At 39.6% G+C, this 25,346-nt stretch overlaps 1 protein-coding gene across 3 annotated transcripts in view; it reads left to right on the forward strand.

Annotated features, from left to right (window-relative positions):
- The window catches only part of GTF2IRD1 (GTF2I repeat domain containing 1), a 156,168-nt gene that overhangs the window by 43,708 nt on the left and 87,114 nt on the right, over positions 1–25,346 (forward strand). For all 3 annotated transcript variants that reach the window (XM_083349393.1, XM_083349394.1, XM_083349395.1), the window contains exon 2: positions 18,327–18,455. In XM_083349393.1, the coding sequence (XP_083205519.1) occupies positions 18,327–18,455 (129 nt within the window). The remainder of the gene's footprint in view (positions 1–18,326; positions 18,456–25,346) is intronic.

The raw sequence follows: 25,346 nt of genomic DNA on the forward strand, positions 1-25,346 counted from the left end.
AAGGAGACGACAGAGAATGAGGTGGCTGGATGGAGTCACTGAAGCAGTAGGCGTGAGCTTAAATGGACTCCAGAAGATGGTAGAGGATAGGAAGGCCTGGAGGAACGTTGTCCATAGGGTCGCGATGGGTCGGACACGACTTCACAGCTAACAACAACAAGTCCTAAGAACAATTACTGAAAGAGGGAAAAAAAGTTCCCATCCATTTCATGTCTTCTTATAAACCAATAAAGTGGAGTAGGTTTGCAGATCACATAAAGCCCCCAAAGCAAACCAACCAATATTAAACTAGCCAATCACACATACAATTGTCAGCTCTTTAACCAACCAGGTTAAGTGTGTTCTGCAAACAGAGTCACACTTGGTTTGAGCAGTGCAAAGCCTCTGCCATTGACTAAGAGTCAATTAGATAATCGTTCCCCAATGGGCCTTTGTGAAGGGATAGGGGCATCTGTGCTTGGTTCTCTGGCTAACTCTCCTCTGTTGCTTAGCAAAATCTCCAGTAAAGGTCAAATCTTGCCCTGTTGCAAATCAATACAAGCTTTGTTACTGACTTTGAGGCTGGAGCAGTGTATCTGTGTGTGTTTGTGTGTGTAGTGGTGTGCGTGCGTAGGAGGAGAGATTAATCTTTAATTGCTTCATGGCAGTACTTCAAACGCTCTGTTTTTTATTTTTATAATAAGACTTTCCATTTTAGCCAGAGTTGCTGCACGGATATAGGACATTTTTTTTTACTCAGCATTTTGTTAAAGTTGCCATTCCCTCTCCCTTCTCTTCTACCACCCCCACTCCCCCCCCACACTTGGATAAAAACTTTATTTTCAAATATGCCTTTACTTAAAATGCTGCAGAATCACAGCATTTTCTTTTTACCTGACAGATCCTCCCCCATGGCATATTTTGCTCTGCTGCTTTTTACTGGGCATATGGGAGCAATTATTTATTTCCTGCAGAAATGAAAGTTAAGATAGCCTAAGAGCTGCTTTGAATTAATGTAAAAGGATCTTCAGTTTTGAAGGCAGACAGAAACTCTAGCACATGAAAGAGAACCTTTCCATTTCCTTTTCCTTCTTTGAGCAGAAAATCAGGTTAGCCAATATCTATTGATTTAGTTGCAAAGGGGGTGTTAGAGGATCCCAAAATCAATTGAAAAAAACCAGGGAATTCAGAATTCTGTTAAGAGAAAAGCTACTGAAGCACATTATGGGCTATTTTGAGATAAGAGGTGTTTTTAGCCAACTGTATATCTTGGGGTTGAAAGTGTTAAGCCTAAGAATTCCTTTATTTTAGACCCCTTTTATTTTTTGACCTGCAGTTTTCTGTATACCACCTTTCTGCAACCTAAAGCTCTACAGATGTATTCAGTGTATTACAACCTGGAGGGTTGTTTTCCAACACATCTGGACCTTAACAGGCCAGAGAAGGCCAGTTGTTTGATGCGATGGAGCAACTAATCGCTTGCAATGCATCCAGGGTAACCACTGAATTTGGGGAATGTTTTTTTGGAGGAAGGAGTTGTAAAAAAGGAGAAGTTTTCCAACAGAAAGCAAGTAAATATGAACTGGTTGAAAGGTATTGAAAATGCCTTTCTGATACCCTATTTTTTGTAATGTCTCTAGCCACTCACTATTTTTCAGTGTTTGATTTTGTAAACTGAGAATTAGAACCCTGATTTTCATTTCAGATCTTAGAAATAGAACTTTTTAGATTCTGTTAGACTTGGTACCTCAGGGAATCTTCAAATGCTGGCACAAATATTGGCAAATGATGCTTACGTGCATGTGTGTGAACGCATGCATTTTGTTCCTTTTAAAGACAAGGAAATGAGCTGCACAATGAAGTCATGTAACGTTAAAATACATCTGTAGAAGTTTTATTAAAAAAATTATATGTGTCAGGGGAAATCCTAAAAGTACCTCTGCCTCCTAAACAGTACAAGTCTACCCTGAGTTAATAGGGCCCAAGATGGATTTATTGAAAATTTTGTTGCTCAACAGGACAGAAGTATTGGAAAAAAACTGTAGCACACTGTTTCCTATGGATCTGTGGCCATCTTCATGCATGAGAAGAGGAGGAACTGTTGTCAGGAGGAACCAGTGGTGGAAGAGACAAGAAAAAAAAAATGATCATGGAAGCATGACTACGAAGGGAAAAATAAAATATTGCTGAATATTCAGGTGGTGATTGATTTTATCTTGAAAGCAGTTCACTGAGCATAGAGCAGAGCCTGCTTTGTTTTGGGATTTACTGGGTCTTGAACAGATTATATTATTGCTAATTAGGATGAACAGTTATGGCTTTGCTAGATCAGAGATACTGTAATACTGCTTGTTATTGGTCTTCGACATGAGTAACAGAGTTGGAAGGGGTTCCAGGAATCACCTAGTCCAACCTGCTGTTCAATACAGGTAGTCCTTGACTTAGAACTATTCATTCAGGGGCCATTTAAACTTACAATGGCATTGGAAAAAGTGCATTTACGACTGTTGCAGAATCTTCATGGTCACATGATCAAAATTTGGGCACTTGGCAATTGGCATGGTTGCAGCATCCAGGTTCATGTGATTGCTATTTGCAACCTTCTCTGCTGATTTCTGACAAGACAATGGCAGAAGCTGGATTCACTTAATGAACACTCGATTCACTTAACTGTTGTGACTCACTTAGTGGACTACATGTATGGGGTCAATAATGCAGGATGAAATAGTGCTATCCTTGGCAAATTCACTGTCTGTCTTCTATTGGTGCAGTGGTTAGATTGCAGCATTGCAGGCTAACTCTGCCCACAGTCCGGAGTTTGATCCTGATGGGGCTCAAAGTTGACTCAGCTTTCCATCTTTCCAAGATCAGTAAATGAGGATCCAGCCTGTTGGGGACAATATACTGACATTGTAAACCACCCAGAGATTACTGTAAAGCACCATGGGATGGTAGATAAGTCTAAGTGCTATTGCAATTGCTATTTGTATTGTTCCAGCAAATTCAGTACAAATCTACCAGCTTGCAAGGTGGTTTACTCCATTGATGAGCAGCTCTTATCGTTTGGATGTTTCTCTAATTTGGAGAAGAAATTTGTTTCACTGCACTTTTTATGCACTGTTGGAGCTCATCCCATTAGATCCGCAGATAAGCAATATGCCTTAAACTCTGCATGACAGTTTTTTATATTCCCCCTAATACAATCTTTTTAGGCTAAACTTCATTAATTCAGTCTGTCTGCTTCCCAGAGGCTCTGGGCAGCCAACAGTGTTAAGATAAAATAAAATTATAATGCCCAAACATACCGCCATATCAAAAGAAGATTAAAAATAAAAGATGCAAATGTTACATTTCCGCAAACTCTGCCTTTAGTTATAACACATCCTCCTCCTGTGCAAGACAGAGTCAAAGAGAAATGAAGGCAAGTAGGACTTTTTGGGAGGGAATTCCAAAGAGTTGGAGCAGTGAAAACGCCCACTTCCAAGGCTCTGTGAGATGGCAATCTCTTGGGTTAGGCAGAAATTGACCCTGTTTGAATGGGCAGATAAATACAGGGCAAGATGATCCCTCAGATTATCAAGATTCTTAAACTGATAGCCAGAACCATGAACTGCACCTGGAAAACAACTGGCTGTGGAATCCTCTGAATGCATTTGGACATGCCAATCAATGCTCAAACCAATACATCCTGTACCAACAGTAATTTCTGAATGGTCTTCAAGGGCAGCCCCATGTAGAGTGAGTTACAGAATCTAAAAGGGAGGCGACCAGGGCATGTCCGACTGTGAGCAGGGTTACCAGATCCAGGAATGGCCACAGTTGGTGCCACAGCTAGGATTCTTCAAACAGGAACTATGAGACCAAATACTCTTAAATTGTGGACCACTTGTGTGACAGTGGAGGAGATTTGCCTGGAATGTCCACAAACCAACTTCACTTTATTATTTATTTATGAACTTTTTATGCTGCCTATCTCATTGATACAGATACTCGGGATGGATTATACCAGGGGGTCTTCAAACTTGGCCCTTTTATGACTTGTGGACTTCAACTCCCAGAATTCCTCGGCCAGCATGACTGGCCGAGGAATTCTGGGAGTTGAAGTCCACAAGTCATAAAAGGGCCAAGTTTGAAGACCCCTGGCGTTAGAGAGACATTTAATGAAAGTCTGAACTTGTAGCATTGCTGCGTGATAGCTGAGTGGGACCCCTGGCTTATACAATATGTTAAAAGGTAGAAAAGGCAGAACAAAGCAATTAAAACTAGGAAAATTAAATAGAAAGTTAAAAAATCAAGATAAAAACTTTACCTCAGTGGGATTCAGTCAGAGTCTTTTCTTCCTCACTCAGACCTTGGCAGCCCAGAAACTGAGCCAGCATTTCTACCACATCACCTGTTCTGCACAGGACAAGTTGTATAGCTGGGTCAGGACCTTGAAAGTATGCTCTCTCCATACCTGCTCTCTGGCGTGAGGTTACCTCTGAGATCTAGGAGGCACCCACTCTGCTGTTGTGTGGAAAACTGTGAAGACTTGGCTGTTCACTCAAGCCTTTGATGAGGGAGAGTGAAACTCCTCCCTTCATTCCATTTTTCTCTCGTGCTTGTCATTTTTTATCTTCTACTTTTATTTCTTTTATGTTATATTAATTTTACTGTACAGGTAGTCCTTGACGTATGAGCACAAGGGAGCCCAAAATTTTCTGTCGCTAAATGAGACTTTTGTTAAGTGAGTTTAGCCCCATTTTACGACCTTTCTTGCCACAGTTGTTAAGTGAATCATTGCAGTTGTTAAGTTGGTAACGCGGTTGTAAAGTGAATCCGGCTTCCCCCTTGACTTTGCTTATCAGAAGGTCGCAAAAGGGGATCACATGTTCCCCATGGTGATTACTGCAAGCGTCATAAATATGAGCTGGTTGCCAAGCATCCGAAGTTTAATCGTGTGACCATGGGGATGCTGCAATGGTTGTAGGTGAAAAACAGTCATAAGTCACTTTTTTCAGTGCTGTTGTAACTTTGAATGGTCACTAAACAAATGATTGTATTTTGAAGACTACCTGTAATTTCTTTAATTGTCGTAAGCCACCCAGAATCATTGAGAGTTGGGCAGCATACAAGGTTTACTATTTATTATTATTATTATTGGCAGACCTGGCATGTAATTGCACTGGTTCCTGGTATGAGGCCTGAGAGCTAGAAGAGGTGGCTGATCAAAGATAACAGAATTCTTCTTTCTCAGATGTGGCCTGCTCCCAGCCTCCTGCCATATCACCCCTTTGGAGTCCTTGGTCCTCTCTGAGCTTGGTTGTTTTCTTGCAGACGTTTCATTACAAAACTAGGTAACATCATCAGTTCTCCAGTTAAACCCTGAGCTACAAATATTCTCTTCTATCTATATCTCCTGTTGCCAGCCTGAATCAAGATCCTGTTCCTCCCTAACCCCATCCCAACTCTTTTAACCATTCAAAAGAAGGCTTGGTGTCCAGCCCCCTTCATTATGATGGATGCTCTTTCCTAGAATAATCCACAGTGTTCTTAAAATGGGGATTACAGAACTGAACAGTGTTCTTCAGTTCCCACCAGTGCAGAATTGAATGTGTGTGTGTGTGGGGGGGGGGGGTGTTAACAAACTTGGTCCTACTATTGATGCAGTTGGCAATGCCACCAGCTTTTTAAACAGCCACGCTATACTGCTGTCTTCTGTTCAGCTCATGAGAAACAAAGCAGCCTAGATCTTTTTCACATGTATGGCTGCCAAACAGTAATAGGAGCTTTGCAAAAGTTCAGGTCAAATTGGAGTTCAAAGGTTTGTTTTTATTTGTTTCGTCTAGCAACCTGAGATTAGAAACTTGATTGTATTTGCAAGGGATGGTTTTTGAGAGACTCCAGGTTTAAAATCACCACCAAAGACTGAGATCCTTGTCAGGTTTAATGCTATTTGAAGGAAATTTAAAGTAGTCATACCAAGTTTAGCAACTTAGTATTAACATGACTGTAAGCTTTAGATATAGTAGGGGCAAAGTTGTAAAATAAAATCCCTGTTTTCCTCTGTCCACTTTTCTCTAGTTTCTGGAACTAATTGCACTCCTGTATCATAGCTTCAGAATTCACTAGATACTCTCCACATGCTTGGAAGCCCAGGTACTAACCGGGAGGACTTGAACTTTGCTATTTAAAAAGAAAAAAATAAAATATTTCAGTTGGAAACATTTTTGGAATCTTTGCAAATAAAGCTCTTCTCTTTCCAAGATAGTCAAGTTCTCTGCCTATCATGCCTTATGCCACAAGTCCACCCCATTTCCTCAATTCCATTTCCAGATGCTTCCTCTCTTTCTGTCTCCCCCACCCTCTTTGCCTGCTGCCGGATATCTGTCTCCAACGGCTAAAACATGGTCATCTCATCATTTGCACTCTTCCTCTCTGAAATGTCTTCTTGTTGTTTTTCCAATTACAAAAGAAAGGACCAACCCCCAACCTGCTATAAGTGGCTGGTTATTTCAGAAATTTAAAAATCCAGCAAATGTACACTTAGGAAACCATCTTTAGGGGTCCAGAGGTACTTGGTGGTGTACCAACTAAGAGATGATGGAGAAAGGTGTTGTAGGATGAGGTGGCAGCTCTGTCTCTGGCTGCTTTATCTAGTTGAAAAATGAAAGAGATGCATTTGAAATGTAGGCAGTGTCATCTCCATCTCTGTTGGATAATCCTGGCTCAGCATTGGCGATTTCCAATTGCAGATAGTCCTCAACTTATAACCAATTGCTTAGGAACTGTTCAAAGTTACAAGGGACTTTACCAGAGCTACTTATAACCCAGTTTGAAAAGTTCCGAAGGTCACACGCCACTCTAATCACATTTTGGGTGCTTGGCAACTAGCCCACATTTACAGTTGTTTGCAGTGTCTCACAGTCATGAGACCATAATTTACAACATTTTTTGCTGGAAACTGGTGGTCACTGCCAGTTTCCAGTGAAAAAATGCCCATTGGGTATAATGGATGCACTTAATGATCACGGTGATCATATAACAACCATGGCATTCACTTAACGACCACTACAGAAAAGGTTGTAAAATCAGGTGTGGTCACTTGGTGACCACTGAATGAGCTCCATGACTTACAACCATAATTCCGATCTCAATTAGGAACAATTATGATGCCTACCTGTAGTCTCAACCACTATAGGTAAAGTTTAAGGTTCCCCCGCACATGCATGCTAGTCGTTTCCAACTCTAGGGGCCGGTGCTCATCTCCATTTCAAAGCCAAAGAGCCAGCGCTTGTCTGAGGATGTCTCCGTGGTCATGTGGCCGGCATGACTAGACGCCAAAGGTGCACGGAACGCTGTTACCTTCCCACCGTAGTGGTCCCTATTTTTCTACTTGCATTTTATTTTTTCAACCACTATAATACATACAATTAGGGTGGGGGCAAGTTTGGTATCCTTCTATCATCTCCTCTTGCACCAAAATGCTTCTGATGGCTCCTTTTCCACCCTAACTTTCTCTGCTCTGGTATCTATAAAGCTCTTTGTGGAGTGCAGAGGAGTCCTTCTCAGCCCCTCTGAGAACCTTTTGACTTGAGATGATAATATGGAGCCTAAGCTCTTCTATAGTAGATAGAGAAAATTATGAAATACAGACCTGGAAAGGGAAGCATGGTCATTAGGGTATTTCATGTTAATACGCTATTGTGTAAAACTAATTGAAATGAATTTTAGTGTGGTAGCACTTAGCTACTCTTGGCTAATCCTGAAAAAGTTAGGTAGGACTTCTTAATATGTTGGTAGTTAATGACCAGCATGAAATCCCAGAGCTCTAAGTGAGATGAAGTTGAAAACTCCCAGAAGGCAGCAAAAGCAAATTACTTCCATATTGTTCCCAAAAGAGCTATCATAGGTGAATCCATGCAGACACATGAATGGAGATCAACATGAGGGAAACTTTTAGCTTTACTTGATTCTCCTTTTGGGAGTACAGCCATTTGCAAGCTACGTAGAGTCCAGGTTCAGTCTTTGACATGGAAAATGTTAATGTCCCTCTTCCAGTTTACTATGCAAAACCTAGCTCATCTATAATGCTGGACAGGTAAAAAGAAAAAGAAGGGAATGGCCAGCAATTCAGGTGGATGGACTTCGTTATAGACGATGGGCACACAATTGAAAAATCTGTGCTATCAAGTCAGTATCAACTCTTTAACAACTACATAAATAGATATTCTCCAGGAAGGCCATCCTCTTCTCTTTTCTTCCACCTTTCCTAGCAATTACAGACTTCTCCAGAGAGTCGTTCTTTGCAAAGGAGGATAATCCGAGCATCATCATTTGTGCCTTGAATGCGACTTTTGGTTGATTTGTTCTGTGATCCATTTATTTGTTTCTTCGATATCTCTGGTATTCTTAAGAGTCTTCTCCCTCACCAAAGTGCAAACACATCAATCCTTTTTTTATCCTGCTTCTTGAAAGACCAACTTTCATTTCTGTAGAGAGCCACAGGGAAAAAAAACCTGCCTGCGTCATTCTGATATTTGTATATATAGACACATCACACAGCATCTGACTATCTTTTCCAAGGCCTTTGTTGCTATGCTGTCAAGTGCAAGTCTAGAAATGCTAGAAATAAATAAGTTCTTAATTGCAGATTCCTTTGCTGTTGATAATTGATCTAAAAGGCAGAAGAGGTCCACCACTTCAATATCTTCATTGTGAATTCTAAGGCTGGTTGCTGTTCCATTGTCATTCATTTGGTCTTTACATTTAATTTTCCCATTGTGCTCCTTGACTTTCATTACTAGAGCTTGCAGATCATTTGCATTTTCAATTATATTCCACTGTAATCAAAAGACCAACTCTCAGTATAGTTATTGTTCTGAAAAGACACGAGACTGAGACACATAGGCCAGGAGCTTCTGCTGCATTTTTCACTGTCAATTAATGTCTACAATAAAAAAATACATTATTTTGGAAATGAAATTATTGCAGAAATTGGGTATGTAGCACAAAGTTATATCCTGCCTTAAAAATGAAACTCATCTAGATTCTTCGTACACTGTATTTAAGCAAAATAACATATCTGGGTTTTGATGATTGGGCATGACACCATTTCTATATCTAGACAGCCCTTTGTACAGAAAACAGGTATCGACAGGATTGAGGAAACCTCAAAATGTGCAGAAGTCCTGAAAAATCCAAAAGGGAAAAAATTCTAGAGGGAACCTAAAGAGCCAAACAAAGCAATTGGTGCTTATTAGTGTCAAACTATTTGGCATGTGTTTGGAGAATAATCCAGAAAACAGGATGAGAAATGTAATAGAAGAACGCAATGGCTGATGAGAACATTCGGCTTTTTTTAATCACAGGTTCTAGTTGATTGTATTAATAGAGTGAATAAAACAATGCGATATAGTAGAAGAAAATCAGGAATTCTTAAATATGGAGTACATAACTTTTTTTTTTTGAGTATTGTGGTCCTGGAGAAAGCTGCTTCTCAGTATTTGGACACCCAAGAGAACCACAGTCGATATTAGAGGAGAACAGCCCAGAATGTTTCCTGGAAGCATGAAACAAAAATGATACTTTTGACACATCATGAAGGCTGATGTATCTACGAAAAAGATTGTAGTACTTGCCAGAGTGGATGGAAGGAAAAGAAAGAGGCCAGTGGTCCATGAGGAGGATAGATGGAGTATTAGAAGTTGCAGAAATAAATGCACCTGCAAAAATTGCATTATGTGGCAAGAGGTGTTGGCGGCAACATGATGGCTTTGTTTTCCATCCAGGTTATGTTGACCAGATATATTGGGGCCTGCCATTTTGTTGGGGGAGGGGGAGCTTTGCATTAGCTTGTGATAACTTTCGGTTTCTACTTTCTCTTGCTGTTCCCATCCCCTTGAGCAGTGCTTTTTTTCTAAAAAAAAAAGGTGCTGGAACTCAGAGGTGCTGTCACTGGGAGCGATGCCGGTGTTTTGCTACGGCGTCCTTTGCACCCCCGCCCCTGCGGCTCAGAGCCACATGCCGCGGGGATTCCCCTCCCCACAGCCGCTGTGGGATTCCCCTCCCCGCAGTTGCCATGCCACAGCCTGTGCTGAGCCCCCACCCAGAGCTGCTCCGAACCCCGACCCAGAGCTGTATTCCCCATGGCAGTGGTCTCCAGTGCCAAACAGCCTCTTTCCAACCACATCCTGAAAAATTTGTAACAAACATTGGAATTCTCAAGGCCATGTTTGGTATTTCCCAGCAATCTGTTACTGGAAGGAAAAAGCGATCCCTGCTGCGTTACTGATCCCAGATAAGCATTTGCATGTATGCAGGTATCCTTAGGGTACCATAGTTATGGATGAGAAATATTGGTTGCAAAGTTGGCATTTCTGGATGTAATACAGATATTTTGGACTTATTTTTGTTTCTTTGCATGTTTGATATTTTTAAAAAGGCATATGCTGCTGACTACACTTATGCACATATGTAACATCTTTTGCTAGGATACATGACCACTGCTTGTCCAGAATGTGAAAAGTGAAAGATTGTGACTAAACAAAATTTTAATGTACAATTTTAATGTACCACCAGAAATTATTTTAGCCTTTTTAATAAATGTTGTTGTTAAATGTTGCTCACCATGGAAAACATCATATATTGTTATGTATATACTAGATTAATTATTTAAAGACTGAAGTGCAACATAACTAGATTCTAAATAATCTATTTTTCAAAACACACAACAGTCCAAACAGTAAAAGTAAAGTCCAAATTAAGAATCATTCTTAAGAATTGTTTAATTTAAAGTGGTTTAGTTGTAATAGATGGTTATAGATTCAAAATAGTTTTCAAGAGTGTACAAAAGATACTATTTTTTCTAGCATCAGCTAAATTAGACATATTGCATTGAGAAAAAATGTTTCTCATTTCTTTCCTGTTACCTTTATTGTTTTCATTGCAGAGATGTTAATATAGTACTGTAGTTATCTAATTTTACCTTCCAAAAGACAGAAGCAGATGAAAAATGTGAGGTTCTTTCCTGTTGGCTTTTTTGAATTAGCTGTTTTAGATTCTAAAAGTTTAGTTCCTAAAGAAGTAACCTTGTAAATAATTTTAATGTCCTCCTCTAGTGCAGGGTAGGCAACCTTGGCTCTTTTATGACTCAAGGACTTCAACTCCCAGAATTCCTGAGCCAGCCTGGCTCAGCTTGGAAACCTCTCTCTTTCCCCTCAGCGTGGCTGGCTCAGGATTTCTGGGAGTTGAAGTCCACGAGTCATAGCCAAGATTGCCTACTCCTAAAGCCAATAGAGGGAGCTTTTTTTTTTGCAAAAAAAAAGAAAAGGTGCCTGAATGCCGTTCTGAGCGTTCTATGAGAAAAAAAGCCCTGCCCTTGAGAAAGGAATGTGTCTTCCTTCTCAAGGAGACGGTTACAGAGAAACGAAACTGGAGAAGACCTTGAGATGCGTGCCAACTGTGCCAGTTACCCGCACATCCTGCCACCTGTGGATTGGCCGGATTTCAAATGGGCACTATGACTTTGGTGGGAGGAGGAAGATTGCTTGCTTAACTATACCGTTTCATCGGGCTTTTCCCCAGATCTCGCCTTGATTTCCCTGTCACTGACCCTAATAAAAGTATCCTTTTTGAGACAGTGCCGGTTTCAAGAGTTCTGCTTTGTTGGGTGGTTAGTTGAAGTGGGCCCTTACACAGCGGTTTCACTGGGAGAGAGCTAAAAAGTTTCAACCGTGTCTTGGGGGGGATTTTATAGAGGTTGAAAGTTTGAAAGCAGCTGTACTAAACAGCTTCCATTGAAACATCCCAAATAGCCCAACCCCATTCTGTTGCTGAAAATCTATGATTTTGCAATCTATTTTGGGTGCAACATGGCAGGTCTGGTTCCTGGTTGCATGTAGGTTCCCCATCTCTCCTTCCTCCTAGAAAGGTCTCCAAACTCTTTTAAGAGAAGTAGAATATCGACATGCATCTTAAATGCCCAGCGCAGAAGAGACAAAGCAAGCTGGGGGAAACTTTATACAGCTGAGGGAGGGAACTACTGAAAAAGCTGAATTTCTCTATGCTCTGTGACCTGTACCGGTTACCAGTTAACTTCTGGGTGCGATTCAAAGTCCCTGCAGTTTTCTTGGCAAGATTTTCAGAAGTAGTTTGCCCTTGCTTTCTTCCTAGGACTGAGAGAGAGTGACTGGCCGGAGGCCACCCAGCTGGCTTTGTGCCTAAGGTGGGACTGAAATTCACAGTCTCCCAGTTTCTGGCCTTTTGCTCTAATTACTACACCAAGCTGGCTCTCCCTATAGAGCTTAAGGCCAGTTATCTGAAGGACTGACTGCCCGTCTCCCATGATGTAAGGCCTGGCAGAGTTGGCTGTTTCTTGATCCTATTAATTAACCGTTGTCATTTAGAAGGTGGGCCTCAGCGTTGTAGCACCTGTCTTCTAGAGTTGAATAACATCCCCCTGGAGATTCATATAGCTCCTTCCTTGCCATCCATTAAAAGAAATAAAACAATAAAGCTTTTGGGGTCAGTAATGGAGTGGGGGAGGTTGTTTTCTGTCTCGATAGGTACAGGAGAGGGTCAGCCGTCTTTGGGAGACTTTATTTGATCTTTTTCTTTTTTAAAAACAACAACTGTTTCTATATAATAATAAACCTTTATTGTCAAAGTACAACATGTGTACATTGAGATTAGCTGAGCCTCCCCCCGTGCTCTCTTCCCCCAACATACAGTGACAACATCCCACCACACTATGTGAACCAACTACACCACACACCGGCCTCCCAAGTCAATTCTGCATAAGATTATGTCCCATTTAAAAGCCTAACAGCCCACGGATAAAAGCTATTTTTCAGCCTGTTGGTACGGCTGGCTATATTCCTATATCTCCTACCGGATGGTAGGAGAGTAAAGAGATACCGTCCAGGGTGTGAGTCATCCCTGAGAATCTTCCTCACTCTTCCAAGGCAACGAGCCCTGGCGATGTCATCCAATGGTGTCAGGGGACAGCCCACAATGTCTTTTTTTTAAAAAAAAGTTTTACAGTACATTTTTTAAAAAACAAAACCCCTCCCAACCCCCTCCCCTCTCCCCAAACCTCCCCAACTCTTCCCTCCCCTCCCCCTCCCCCCTCCCCGACTTCCCAGAGCTAAATCCAGGGTATAAAAATACAAACAATCATAATCTACCATATGCAAACAACAATAAAATATTAAATTCTATCGCACTTTAACTCTTATTAAAATAACTACAAGTAATTTATATATCACATAAATCCAATACTTATTCAAATGCTAGGTGAAACTTTTTAGTTCCAATCCATCTTCTCCACTCCACAAGATATCTCTGTTGCGACTGGTCTTTCAAGTACGCTGAAATCTTTGCCATTTCCGCCAAGTTGGAAACTGTTAAAGTCCATTCTTCTATAGTCGGCAAAACCTTTTTACTGTCTTGTTTTCTTACTCCCTCCGTCCTTGGTAGATGGGAAAAAACTGTACCTACCCACAAGAAGATAATAATAATAATAATAATAATAATAATAATAATAATAATAATAATAATAATAATAATAATAATAATAATAATAATAATAATAATTTTATTTATATACTGCCCTTGTCCTGAAGGACTCAGGACGGTGAACAGGGCAAACATATAAAAATACAAAGATACAAAAGTTAAAAAAGAATTAAACACAATGCCCAAGCTAAAACAATAAATAGATATATTAAAAACAACAGTAAGATCCCAACCCATCCCCCATCAGGCCAGGCCGGCTTGTTCGAATAAGTGAGTCTTCAGATCGCGTCGGAAGGAGTGAAGGTCGGGCACCATCTGGAGCTCGACCAGCAACCGATTCCATAAATCCGGGGCGCCCACAGAGAAGGCCCTCCCCCTGGGGGCCACCAGACGACATTCTCTGACCGGTGGCACCCTGAGGAGGCCCTCTCTGTGGGAACGCAGAGGGCGGAGGGAAGTTGATGCCTGTCCTACCAGCTTAGTATATTTGCCATCAAAAGATATGATTCAAGCGATTGTATGTTTGAATAATACCATTTTAGTTGGACGCAATCATATGGTTTGCTCAGGAGAAATAGTCTTAAGTTTCCCAACAAGGTCAATCAAGTTTTTTTGTTTCTCTTGGCAAAAATGCTTCTTTTTCTCCATCGCATAGTTGGGAAGGACATTGGATCCCTCCTTCCCTCCCTCCCTCTGAATGCTTAAAGCAATCCTTGACACCATGGTAGTCTGGCAAACAAATTGAGTTAACTGAGCTTGCTTCATTTTTATTCTGTAGATAGGCATCCTGGGTTTAACAATCTTGTTTCATTAGAGACTCACTCTCCCTCTTAGCCCTCGCCTTCCCAAACCTTTTAAAAAATGGTTCTTTTCTGGCTGCAGCTAGAATTAGGTTGGACCAAATCCTTTCAACCTCCCATTTTATTAATGGGGTCTGTCACAAGATGGCCTTCAAATAGGATTGAACAATTTTATGGAACAGCAATTTAACACTCTCTCTATTTCTGATGTTCAGGCTGCCAAAGGCATTATTTATGCAAACAAACAAAATCAGAAGGAGGAGGGATAGATGCCTGCAGAAAAAAATATATACTGATAGAGGAAAATAAAACCTAAATAAGAGGATTCCTCCACCGTAATAGGCTAATGAGGACTGGGCATATGAATAAGTCTATATTTTATTTATTTAGTTGTTTGTTTGTTTGTTTCGTAGAACGGCCTTTAAGTTTCACATTTCTGTTTCTGGATTTAATAGTTTGCATTCTTTAACTGCCTAGAGTGTCAGTGGCCAAGTGTCTATAAATATTGTAAAATAAATAAAGTCTTTGTATTATTTATTAGACCCACATATATCACACCTTTCATTCCAGTGCCTTTCATTCAGCCTTCCATGTCCTACTTTTCCTAAAATAATATAAGTAACCCTGTGAGGTTATTTAGGTCTGGAGGGAAGGACTAACCAAAGAGTGAGAGGAAGGCCTAGTGAAGCTTCTTCTCCTTGAAAACAACAATGACGGAAAGCATATCCATCATGGGCAAAATGCTGTTCTATATTAAGAATGGCAGGGAAAGAGATTTCTTAATGACACTTATAGGTCTAACACTTCTCAAGGGTACATGAATCTGGATCTGTGGGAATAGAGATGAGAGACCGTACTGCGAATTGTTTTCCCTTGACCTCTTTTAATCAATTCTCTGTGGGTAAAAATGTAGTAGGCCAAGGACTGAAGGTTGCAATAGGTGTCCATTGGAGTTGATTGGTTTTTAGAGCTCCATGAGGAAAGTCGGTGTTTTGATTAGGACATCACTCAATGGTCAATGTGACATCGCTGTTCTTAACCTTGGATTGCATTTGTATTCCTTGTAAGGCAGTGCAGCATGTGTATGATTTCAAGGGAAAAATTCATATTGTAGGATAATAGCAGTTGTTCATTCACAACATCTGAGAGTCCAGCTGAGCATGTACTCAGCTCATTTAGTCGTTGCTTTTCCACCATTATAAAATGGATTATATTTCTACTTACCGGTAAATAGCACTAGTTATGCAAATGAAGGTAAATATGTCCCAGCATAACGTCGTAGGATCCAATATGAGTTGGTCACCGTGATCAAAGGTTTATTCTTCCAAGCTTTTGCTGGAGCCCATCATCAGGGAACCTCTCTGCAGATTATGTGCACTGGGCTATTCTATGGGTTGTGTTTATATGGTTCCTGGTTGTGTGTAGCTTTTAGTTGTTAATTCGGTGTTGATGACTGGCTAATAATGCTGCAGAAGTAGTTATTTCTGAATTAGTCTCTGGACACATAAATTCAGTATATAGAAATTTGAGGCAAACCCATGCCTTTTATCCCTTTGGAGAGAAGATGCATTTCTTCTTTTCTTCATGCCAAAACAACTAGACACAATGACAGCTTTTTCCCTCATGCCATCACTCTGCTGAACGCTTAATTACCACAGTACTGTCATATGTCTAAGGATATTTACCCATATAGTATGGCTGTATTACTATTACCCTTCTCATATTTTCTACTGCCTTCTCCTATTGGTATCTTGTGATTATAATACTTTGTTGTTTGTATGTACAGTGAGAGCTTATGCACCGGAGACAAATTCCTTGTGTGTCCAATCACACTTGACCAATAAAGTATTTTATTCTTTCCTATTCCTATTCCTTATCCTATCCTATCCTAGGGCCTAAACTGAAACCAATGTCTCCAACTTCACTATGACTGCCCTGCTACTTTTCTAGCACTGCTACTTTTCTCATCCTGGTTAGAAGAACATCTAGCATGATCTCCAGGAAGTGTTGCCCTTCACCCAGTTCCACCTTTCTTAGTTTTTCAGAAGTTCATGACTTAGGGAAAGGATGAGATCATCCCATTAGAATGAAAACAAACCAGCCAACTGTTAGATTCATTTGTAGATTCTTGATTGTTTTCTCCTCCTCCTCCTCCTCCTCCTCCTCCTCCTCCTCCTCCTCCTCCTCCTCCTCCTCCTCCTTCTCCTCCTCCTCCTCCTCCTCCTCCTCCTCCTCCTCCTCCTTTTCAGGGTAGGTGTTTTATTACTTGTAGGAATTCTGCCCTCCTTTGCAACAAGAGGGAGTGTTTTGCCATAGGCTTTCCCCAGTAGTCTGTAATGATGAGACTTGTGTGAGAACCTGACTGAAGACGTCCATTGAAAGTATGGACTTTCATTGAAAGTATGGACTGAAAAGATGGCAGAAAAGATTATTGGCAGTTCCCTATAAGTGTTGCTTGAGCAGGGTCCGCAAGGTTGTCTGAGACACTACACTTCCTCTTCACGACCTGTTTTCCTTGTTACCGTCTGGGAGGAGGCTTCGTGGTATCCTAAGCAGAACATCCAGATTCAGCAGCGGTTTTGTTCCATACAGCAGAGGTCCCCAACATTTTGGGCACCAGGGACCAGTTCCATGGAGGGAGGTTTTTCCGTGGACCGGAGGGGGCATGGTTTTGTGTGTTGCCTGCATCCCGCAGATGGGGCTTTGCTTGTTTATACGAACCAGTTGCTGGCATGCCATCGCCCGGTAAGGTCCGCGGCCCGGGGGTTGGGGACCCCTGCCATACAGTATTAACTTTGTAGATTCTCAAGCTTCCTCTTTCCGCTATGTATTCAAGATGGACAGTGGTTAATATTTATATGTATTTATATGTAAGGGTGTAGGTTTATACATATGTTGTATATAGCATTTTTAAATGTGTGCTGTGTATGTATACACTTTTGAAAGCAAGCAACAAAATTCCATTTTTAATGTGTGCCAATGTGCCCACAATAAAAAATAACTATTGCTAAGCACATTGGTTTGTGCTTAAATTGTAAGCTGCCCTGAGTCTTCGGAGAAGGGCGGGATATAAATGGGATTAAAATAAATAAAATAAATAAATAAACAATAAAGGTTATCTGTTTGTCTGTCTGTCTGTCTATATCTTCTATCTATCTAGTAGTGAGGAGTTGTTTATTTTTCCTTTTTAATGCATGTTCTTGCTTTTGAACAAAAATCTTGTGCAACAGGAAGTCTGTTTGGGGGCCAGGAGATAGTTGCAGGAGAATGGCGATGGGGTGGTGGGGGAGAAGGAAGAAGAGGAACAATTGAATTCAAGCAGAGCAAGCATTGCAAAATGGCTTGAAATCCTGAAAGTGTGATTTTGCACATGGATTTTCTGCATCTTGAAGAGAGAGCTGCTGCTTCATTGTAGGCCATAATTCCAGGGGTCCAAGCATTGGCTGTAATGGGGACCTGCCAAGACAGTCCAGGTGGTCCTTGTGTTAATTTATTATTATTTTAGCCTGGTGGTGGGTGGAGTTCATTTACTGTCTCTCACTGAAGGTGAGAGGAAGAAGTAATAACATCTATCAATGACATATCCCTACCTTTCTCTCTGTAGAATAGTGGTATGTAACTTTTTTTTCCAGGCCCCCTCTCTTAGCAATGTTTAAGTAGTCAGCAGGTAGAATATATTATAAGAAATCACCAAGTGAAAATGAAATTTCAGTTAAAAGTAAATTTATGTGAAATTAATGAAATCTAGCTAAAATAATTATTATATTAAATTAAGTATTTAATAAAGTTCTTGTAGCATGTTTTTAGATTGCAATTTGGTAGCAGTTTTGGAGAATGCCTTTGGGCAGAGTCAAGACTGGGGGTAGACTGCGTAGGGGAAAATATTTTCACCTCTGAATTCCAGCAAGCACCATAATGCTTGAATTGAATTGAGCTCTATAACAGGGCAGTGTATAACATTTGGAGACTATCTGGTTATTCTGTTGTGGTTTTTGATGTCCAGTCAGCACAAGACTTATCTAACCTTTGGTTGGTTCTTGTTGATTTCAGGCAATCATGGCACTTCTGGGGAAGCTTTCCGATGGGCCTCTTAACAACTGCAGACCTGACCAATGGCACTTGGTGTTCTCTCAAAAAGATGAAGTTATCACCAGCTTAGTATCAGCATTAGACTCTATGGTAAGCTTTTGGTGAATTGTAAGTTTGCAACAAACTTGTATTTTCAGTGGATGTAGTTGGGGACCAAGGTACCTCTGTTAGTCAGTAAAGAGCCAGTGTTGTGTTTTGGTTAAGACTTTGGACTAAGTCTTGGAAGATCCAAAATTACATTTATTCTCATCCAGAGGAATTCACTGAGTTATTTGGGGTCAATATTTTCTCTCAAGTCATGTAAACCAGCCTGAGATCCTAGAGAAAAGACCAGATATAAGCAAAATACAAATTAATTATAAGCGGCACCAAGGATTTTGAAAATATGTATGGGGTTTTTTAAAGTTGGAGATAAATAGATTACCTCTTTGCAAAATGCTTGCTTTGGGGAGTAGAGCAGATCAAAAAATATCCATTTACTATATGATATACCATATTATAATTACTTCCCTGATGAGTGCAGAGCAGTGTACCTCAAAAAAGTAGTAAAAACAAAAGCTATTAAAAATATTTAGCTAAAATAACTTGCAATGAATCCATCATCAGGAATATACCAATTTATTTAAAAAGTTTTTTTTAATAAAGATTGTTCTTGGCAGGCCGGACTTGAAGCTCTAGAGAAGCTTGGGTGAACAAGTATGGCTTCCTCACCACTCCAAGTTTTTTCTCTCTCCCAGCTCAGCTTACTTCTGTCTTCTTTTCTGGACACAGGGGCGTATTTCCAAGCCCCCGTCCTATCTTATTTTCAAAGATTGTCTATAGGGCCTAGTTGGTTTTGGAGCCAAGGGAGATGAAATGTTTATACTTTTTGGATCCATTTTTTATCCCGTTAACATGAAGGAGATGTTGCCTTTTCACTATTTCACAATCCCATTTGTACTCTAAGTGGCTTTGTACTCCTAATGTGATTCCAATTCCACACAACCTATGGATTTATCTCCATCTTTGCCTATATAATTGAACCCCAGACTAGGTTAGCATAACTCAACTGAGTAAACTTAGCTTAATGAGACAAAATGGCTGGGTTCACATATGAAACAATAACCCCCAACAAAATCTTATGCCGATTTAGTGTGAAGACTTGTTCACACAATCTGTTTAGAGAATGGCTAGGTTCCCTCAAGTTGCTGCATTACAATTATGTAACCCTATTTTAGTCTACAGTAGGAACCCAGCCTCTGTTTAGGAATCTCATAATTCTATGTTCCCACAACAGAGGTAATTTAGTTTTGAATTAACCTCTTTTCCTGATTTCCACAGCACACTGAAGCATAAGAAAACAGAAAGTTTGGGTTTGCAGAACATACTATTCCACAGAGTTAAAACTAACCAAGATTGGTATATTAAAAGAATGCAGTAATTAGATCTTTAACTTGTCTTAATTTTCATGTAAATGCTGAATCTTAAGGGAACCCCCTCCTTTTAGAGTTCAACCATTAGGATTAATCCCATTGATCAATCTTCATTTTTATATGGTTTGAACAAGTGTCCATTGCTTGCTCTTTTTGTGATGTCACAGCATGTTTGCAAATATTCCAGCTGCCAAAAAAAAAGAGAAACGATAATCAAGTCAGCTTGGTTGGAGCAAAAAGTTTACACAAATTGTGGTCTAATCATCAAGATTAGAGGAGCAACTTTGGATCATATTCCATATGTATCCTCATCTTTTTATATAATTTGTCCTTTCCACCACCCTAGAAGCCAGACATTTATTTATCTACTTATTTAACTAAATAAGTTGAATAACACGGAGTCCAAAGCAGATATTCAAAGCAGTCTTTGCTTCTTACCTCCCTCGATTGTGAAAATTGTACATTTATTCTTATTGTTTTCAGTTGTTCACCAAACTTTAACCCATAAGAGGACTCCCTCTGAATTTTTATCTTTTCTGCTTAGTTCATCCAAAAGTCTACAGGCCAACAAAGACTCTTTAGCTTTGTTTCAAAATCTGGCCACAGATTTAAGGAGGAAGCAAAGAGCTTGTGTCACTTTAGGTGGCTGTTGCAGAAAAATTGCTTCAAGGGCTTGATTCTGAAAAGGAAATGGTTTTTTATCTGTAGCTAAAAATCAATCCATAAAAACACATATTGTGATTTCTGTTAACCTTCATGTCTCCATATAATGTTTCAGATGTCCTTGTTTTACCAACTATGGTGTTTGCTTATCCCCACCCAAAAAGACAAGTTTTATTTTCTATTATGAAAGAATAATTTCCTTTTTTAAATCCTAATTTCCCACCCCCTATTTTCTTAGTTTTTTTAATTCTCTGTAGAAATATTACATAAGTCAACCTTCCCCCCCCCTTCTGAATAAGATACATACCTTGTATAGTCTTTGAAACTAATCTTTAATGTGGAAGAGAGAGATAGGGTGTGTGTGTGTGTGTGTGTGTGTGTGTGCATAAATTTGCAGCCGACTAAAATAAAAGAGACATCACCCTGTCAACAAAAGTGCGTATAGTCAAGGCTATGGTCTTTCCAGTTGCAATGTATGGTAGTGAAAGTTGGACCATAAGAAAGGCTGAGCGCCAAAGAATTGAGGCCTTTGAACTGTGGTGCTGGAGAAGACTCCTGCGAGTCCCTTGGACTGCAAGGCGATCAAACCGGTCAGTCCTAGAGGAGATCAATCCTGACTGCTCTTTAGAAGGCCAGATCCTGAAGCTAAAACTCAAGTACTTTGGCCACCTAATGAGAAGGAAGGACTCCCTGGAGAAGAGCCTAATGCTGGGGAAGATCGAGGGCAATAGAAGAAGGGGACGACAGAGAATGAGGTGGCTGGATGGAGTCACTGAAGCAGTAGGCGTGAGCTTAAATGGACTCCAGAAGATGGTAGAGGACAGGAAGGCCTGGAGGAATGTTGTCCATAGGGTCGCGATGGGTCGGACACGACTTCGCAGCTAACAACAACAAAAAATAAAAAAAGTACTGAATAAAGCCTAATTCAGAAGAATATGTCTAGACTGAACATTCAAAATTGTTTGGAACTGACTGAAATGGTATGACTTGTCAAACTCTCCTAAACCCATGGACAGTAGGAGACAATTCTGTGCTGAGCTATAGTTAATAGTTTATATAATAATAGTTAACAGTTCTGTTATACTAGTTAATAGTCCTTGGAACAGTCATCTTCCCACCTGTGTTTTATAAAGTTGATTGCATATAGAAAATGCTGTATTTGAATTGGTAAAGTCCATCTATTTTTATTAATTATTTTGATATATAGCCCTTGAGTTAAGACTATAATGGAACCTGCCTATTACAATAATCAGTTATAAAATAGGTTGGTCATATTTTGACTTTTGTTGTTAAGCAAATGTCACAATTGCAAAACGAATGTGCCACAGTCATTAAACAAACTGATAGTTCGCTATGGGCGCAGTTTTGCAGAAAACTGGAAGTAGTTGCCTTTTTTTTGGAAATACCATTTTAAACTACCTTCACATGATCACAGAACATTGCAAATGTCCATAAAATGTGCTGAGTTCTCTAGTGCGGTCAAATGTCTGGGGGGGGGGAGGAATTGTTGAAACTTTGGGTCTGAGTTATAAGTCCCCCTTTTCAGGAAAGTCATAAGTTCAGACAGTCGCTAAGTGACCAGTCCTAATTTGAGGACTACCTGTACTGCCTTTCTTCCAAAATATTATTCATGGTCCTTTGCATCCTCATTTTATTCTCCTCATACAATCTCTGTGAAGTAAATTAAACGGACAGATTCTGATTCTGAGACTTCCAAGTTCGAATTAGTCCTGCTACAAACTCCAAATCCAATGCTCTTCATGAATGAGTATGGACCACTTAGAGTCATAGAATATGAAACTTGGAAGGTTCCTTAGAGATCATCTAGTCCAAGTCTTTATTCAGTGAAAGAATCCAATATTATTATATGTCATGTCAGACAAATGCCATCCAGCCAGCCTTTGTTTAAACAATGAAAGGGAATACATCACTTTCTGAAACAGTCGATTCTGCTGTTAAACAGCTTTTATTCAGATTTTTTTCTCTTGATGTCCAACTGCAGTCTACTTCCTTACAGTTAAGTCCACACAGTACTTTGTTGTCCTGCCTTCTGGAATGCTCTGCCCTGTCTTCTACAGGCCTTCAGATACTTGAAGAGAGCTGTCATGTCTCCCCACATTCTTCTCTTCTTCAGATTAAACACTTCCATTACCTTCAATTGTTTGTCCAATCCTCTTATCATCCTGGTTTCTCTGCCCTGGATGCATTCCAGGTTTTCAATACTGTTCCTAAAATCTGATGCCCACAAATGGACACAATGTTATGGGTGTGGTCTATCCAGTGCAATAGAAAGAGGAATAATGACTTTTCTTTCTTTTTTTAATTGAAAAGTTTTACAATACATTTTAAGCATAAACTCCTTCCCCCCCTCCCCCCAGCCTCCCCTCCCTCCCCCTCTCCCCCCAAACTTCCCCTCCCTCCCCCCCCCAATTTCCCAGAGCTGAATACAGGGCATTGCCTCTAACAAACTTAAGGTAAAATATGCTAACCATCTATAAATACACTTTAATCCTATCGCACTTTAACTCCACTTAAACATAACTAAATAATAATATATCTTATAATTCTAATACTCATTCATATGCTAAATGAAATTTTTTAGTCCCATATTTATTCTGAATATAATCAATCCATCTTCTCCATTATGAAATATATCTCTGTTGCGATTGTTCTTTCAAATTTGCTGAAATTTTTGCCATTTCTGCCAAGTTTGAAACTTTTAAAGTCCATTTTTCTATAGTAGGCAGTTCTTCCTTCTTCCAATATTGCAAAACCAAAAGTCTTGCTGCCGTTATTAAATTCAACATCAATTTAGTTTCTATAACGGTACAATCTGTAATAATACCCAACAGAAATAACTGTGGAGAAAACCTTATCTTTTTCTTAAATATCTTCTGCATGTTCTACCAAATTTTAATCCAAAAAGCTTTAACTTTTTTACAAGTCCACCATATATGGTAATACGTTGAATCCTCACAACCACACCTCCAACATTTAGGCTGATAATTTGGATACATACATGCTAATTTGTTTGGATCTAAAAGCCATCTTTCTGTGTGTCCAACACTCCATTCCAGTCTCCCATTAAAATACACGATTTATAATCCCATTGAATTATTTTATTATGTAGAAGTTTGTAAAATTCTCCTTGTTGTTGATTAGGTGCATATAATCCAATTAAAAGTATTTTCTTCCCTTCTATTAAAAGTTCAATTATAATATATCTTCCTTGTTTATCTGCTTCAATTAGGTTAGCTGTTAAAGTGTTCTTCACATAAATAACTACACCATTTTTCTTTTCTGGAGCAGATGCAATAAACTGTACACCCAGTCTGGAATTTATCAAATATTTTTGATCAGATACACGGATATGCGTTTCCTGCAAACATATAACATCATTTTTAAATTGTTTCAAATACTGAAATATTTTCTTTCTCTTTTGCCATGAATTTAAACCATTAAACTTTGTCACCATCTTTTGCGACTTGAAGCTTTCTGAGCGTATCTTGCAGATCCACAAGCATCTGCCTCTTTGGTCTCGCTCCTCCTACTGCTTCACTATTAGATTCTTGAGTTGTAATTGTAGGATACTGTTTCTGTTGCTGTTGTTGTTGTTCCTTTTGTCTGGTTGCAACCCGTGTCACTCTTTGAGCCTTTGATTCTTCTAATGGGACTAGGGGCTGCACAATTTCCAAAGTTTGCTGTACTTCTTTTGGAATCAGCAAGGTGATTTCTTCACCTCGCTGCATACCTTCCGATTGTATCTGTTGCACTCCTTCTTCCTTTCCTGTTTTAAATTCTGGGGATGGCGGTGGGTCTGCTTTCAGTATATTACAATAAAAGTCTTGTGCCTTCAGAACTGTATTAAGACGATATCTTGTACCAGCATAATTCACCACTATCCCAGTTGGTATCTCCCATCTAAACTGGATCTGTTGTTTTTTTAATTCATCTGTCAGGAAAACAAACTCTTTCCTTTTTCTTAAAATTCTTGGTGGAATTTCTTTCAAGATTAAAACCTCTTGATCAGCCACTTTAAATCTGTTATTATAAAAAGCTTGAATAATCGCATTTCTGATCATTCTCTTTGTAAAATAAACAACCACATCTCTTGGTAATTTTCTTTGCCTAGCAATCCAGGAGTTGACACGAAATATTTTATCTATTTCCAATATAAAATCTTCAGCTCGCCAACCCAAAATAGGCGCCACAGCTTTTGCCAATATTTCTTCCAAATTTTCTTGTGGATTTTCTTTCAAACCTCTTATCCTCAAGGCAAACTCCATGTCTCTATATTGTATCATTACCACCTCATCATCAATTTTATCCATTTTATTCTCAGCTTCACACATTTTAGCCTCCAATATCAAATTATTTTGCTTAACTTCTTCCACACGTTCATCCAGACTCTCAATACAAACTTTCAGTCCCTGAAATGCCAGCAAAATATCCTCTCGTATTTCCTTATTTTTCTCATTAATAAGCTCTGCCATTTGCTCAGATATTTGCTCAGATGTTTTAAGGCATCTTTTAAATCTTGTAGTGTTAATGTGGGTGTAGGTGCTGCGGGGGATGGCATCAATGTCTGAAGTCCAGGTTGTTGAACTGGTGATGCCCCCACGCTTTTAGAGACAGTAAATCTAGGTGGTTTGGAAGCCATTTTAACACCCAATTAACTTTTGTTTCTCACTTTCACTTTTCCACCCAAATTGCAACTTTGTTGCTTTACTGTTAAATATCCAAATCTTTTAAATCTCTTTTAAGCCAACTTCAAATGTTTTTAACAGAGTCTTTTACAGCTTTAAAAAAAATCCACTTTCTGTCTTCCTCCTTGATCTTTTGTTTTATTTTCCTTATTCTTTTGTTCTTCCCGCTTTCTCCAAAAAGTTTATTCCGGCGCCATCTT

This window comes from Vipera ursinii, assembly GCF_947247035.1.
Source record: "Vipera ursinii genome assembly, chromosome: 1".
Lineage (NCBI taxonomy): Eukaryota > Metazoa > Chordata > Lepidosauria > Squamata > Viperidae > Vipera > Vipera ursinii.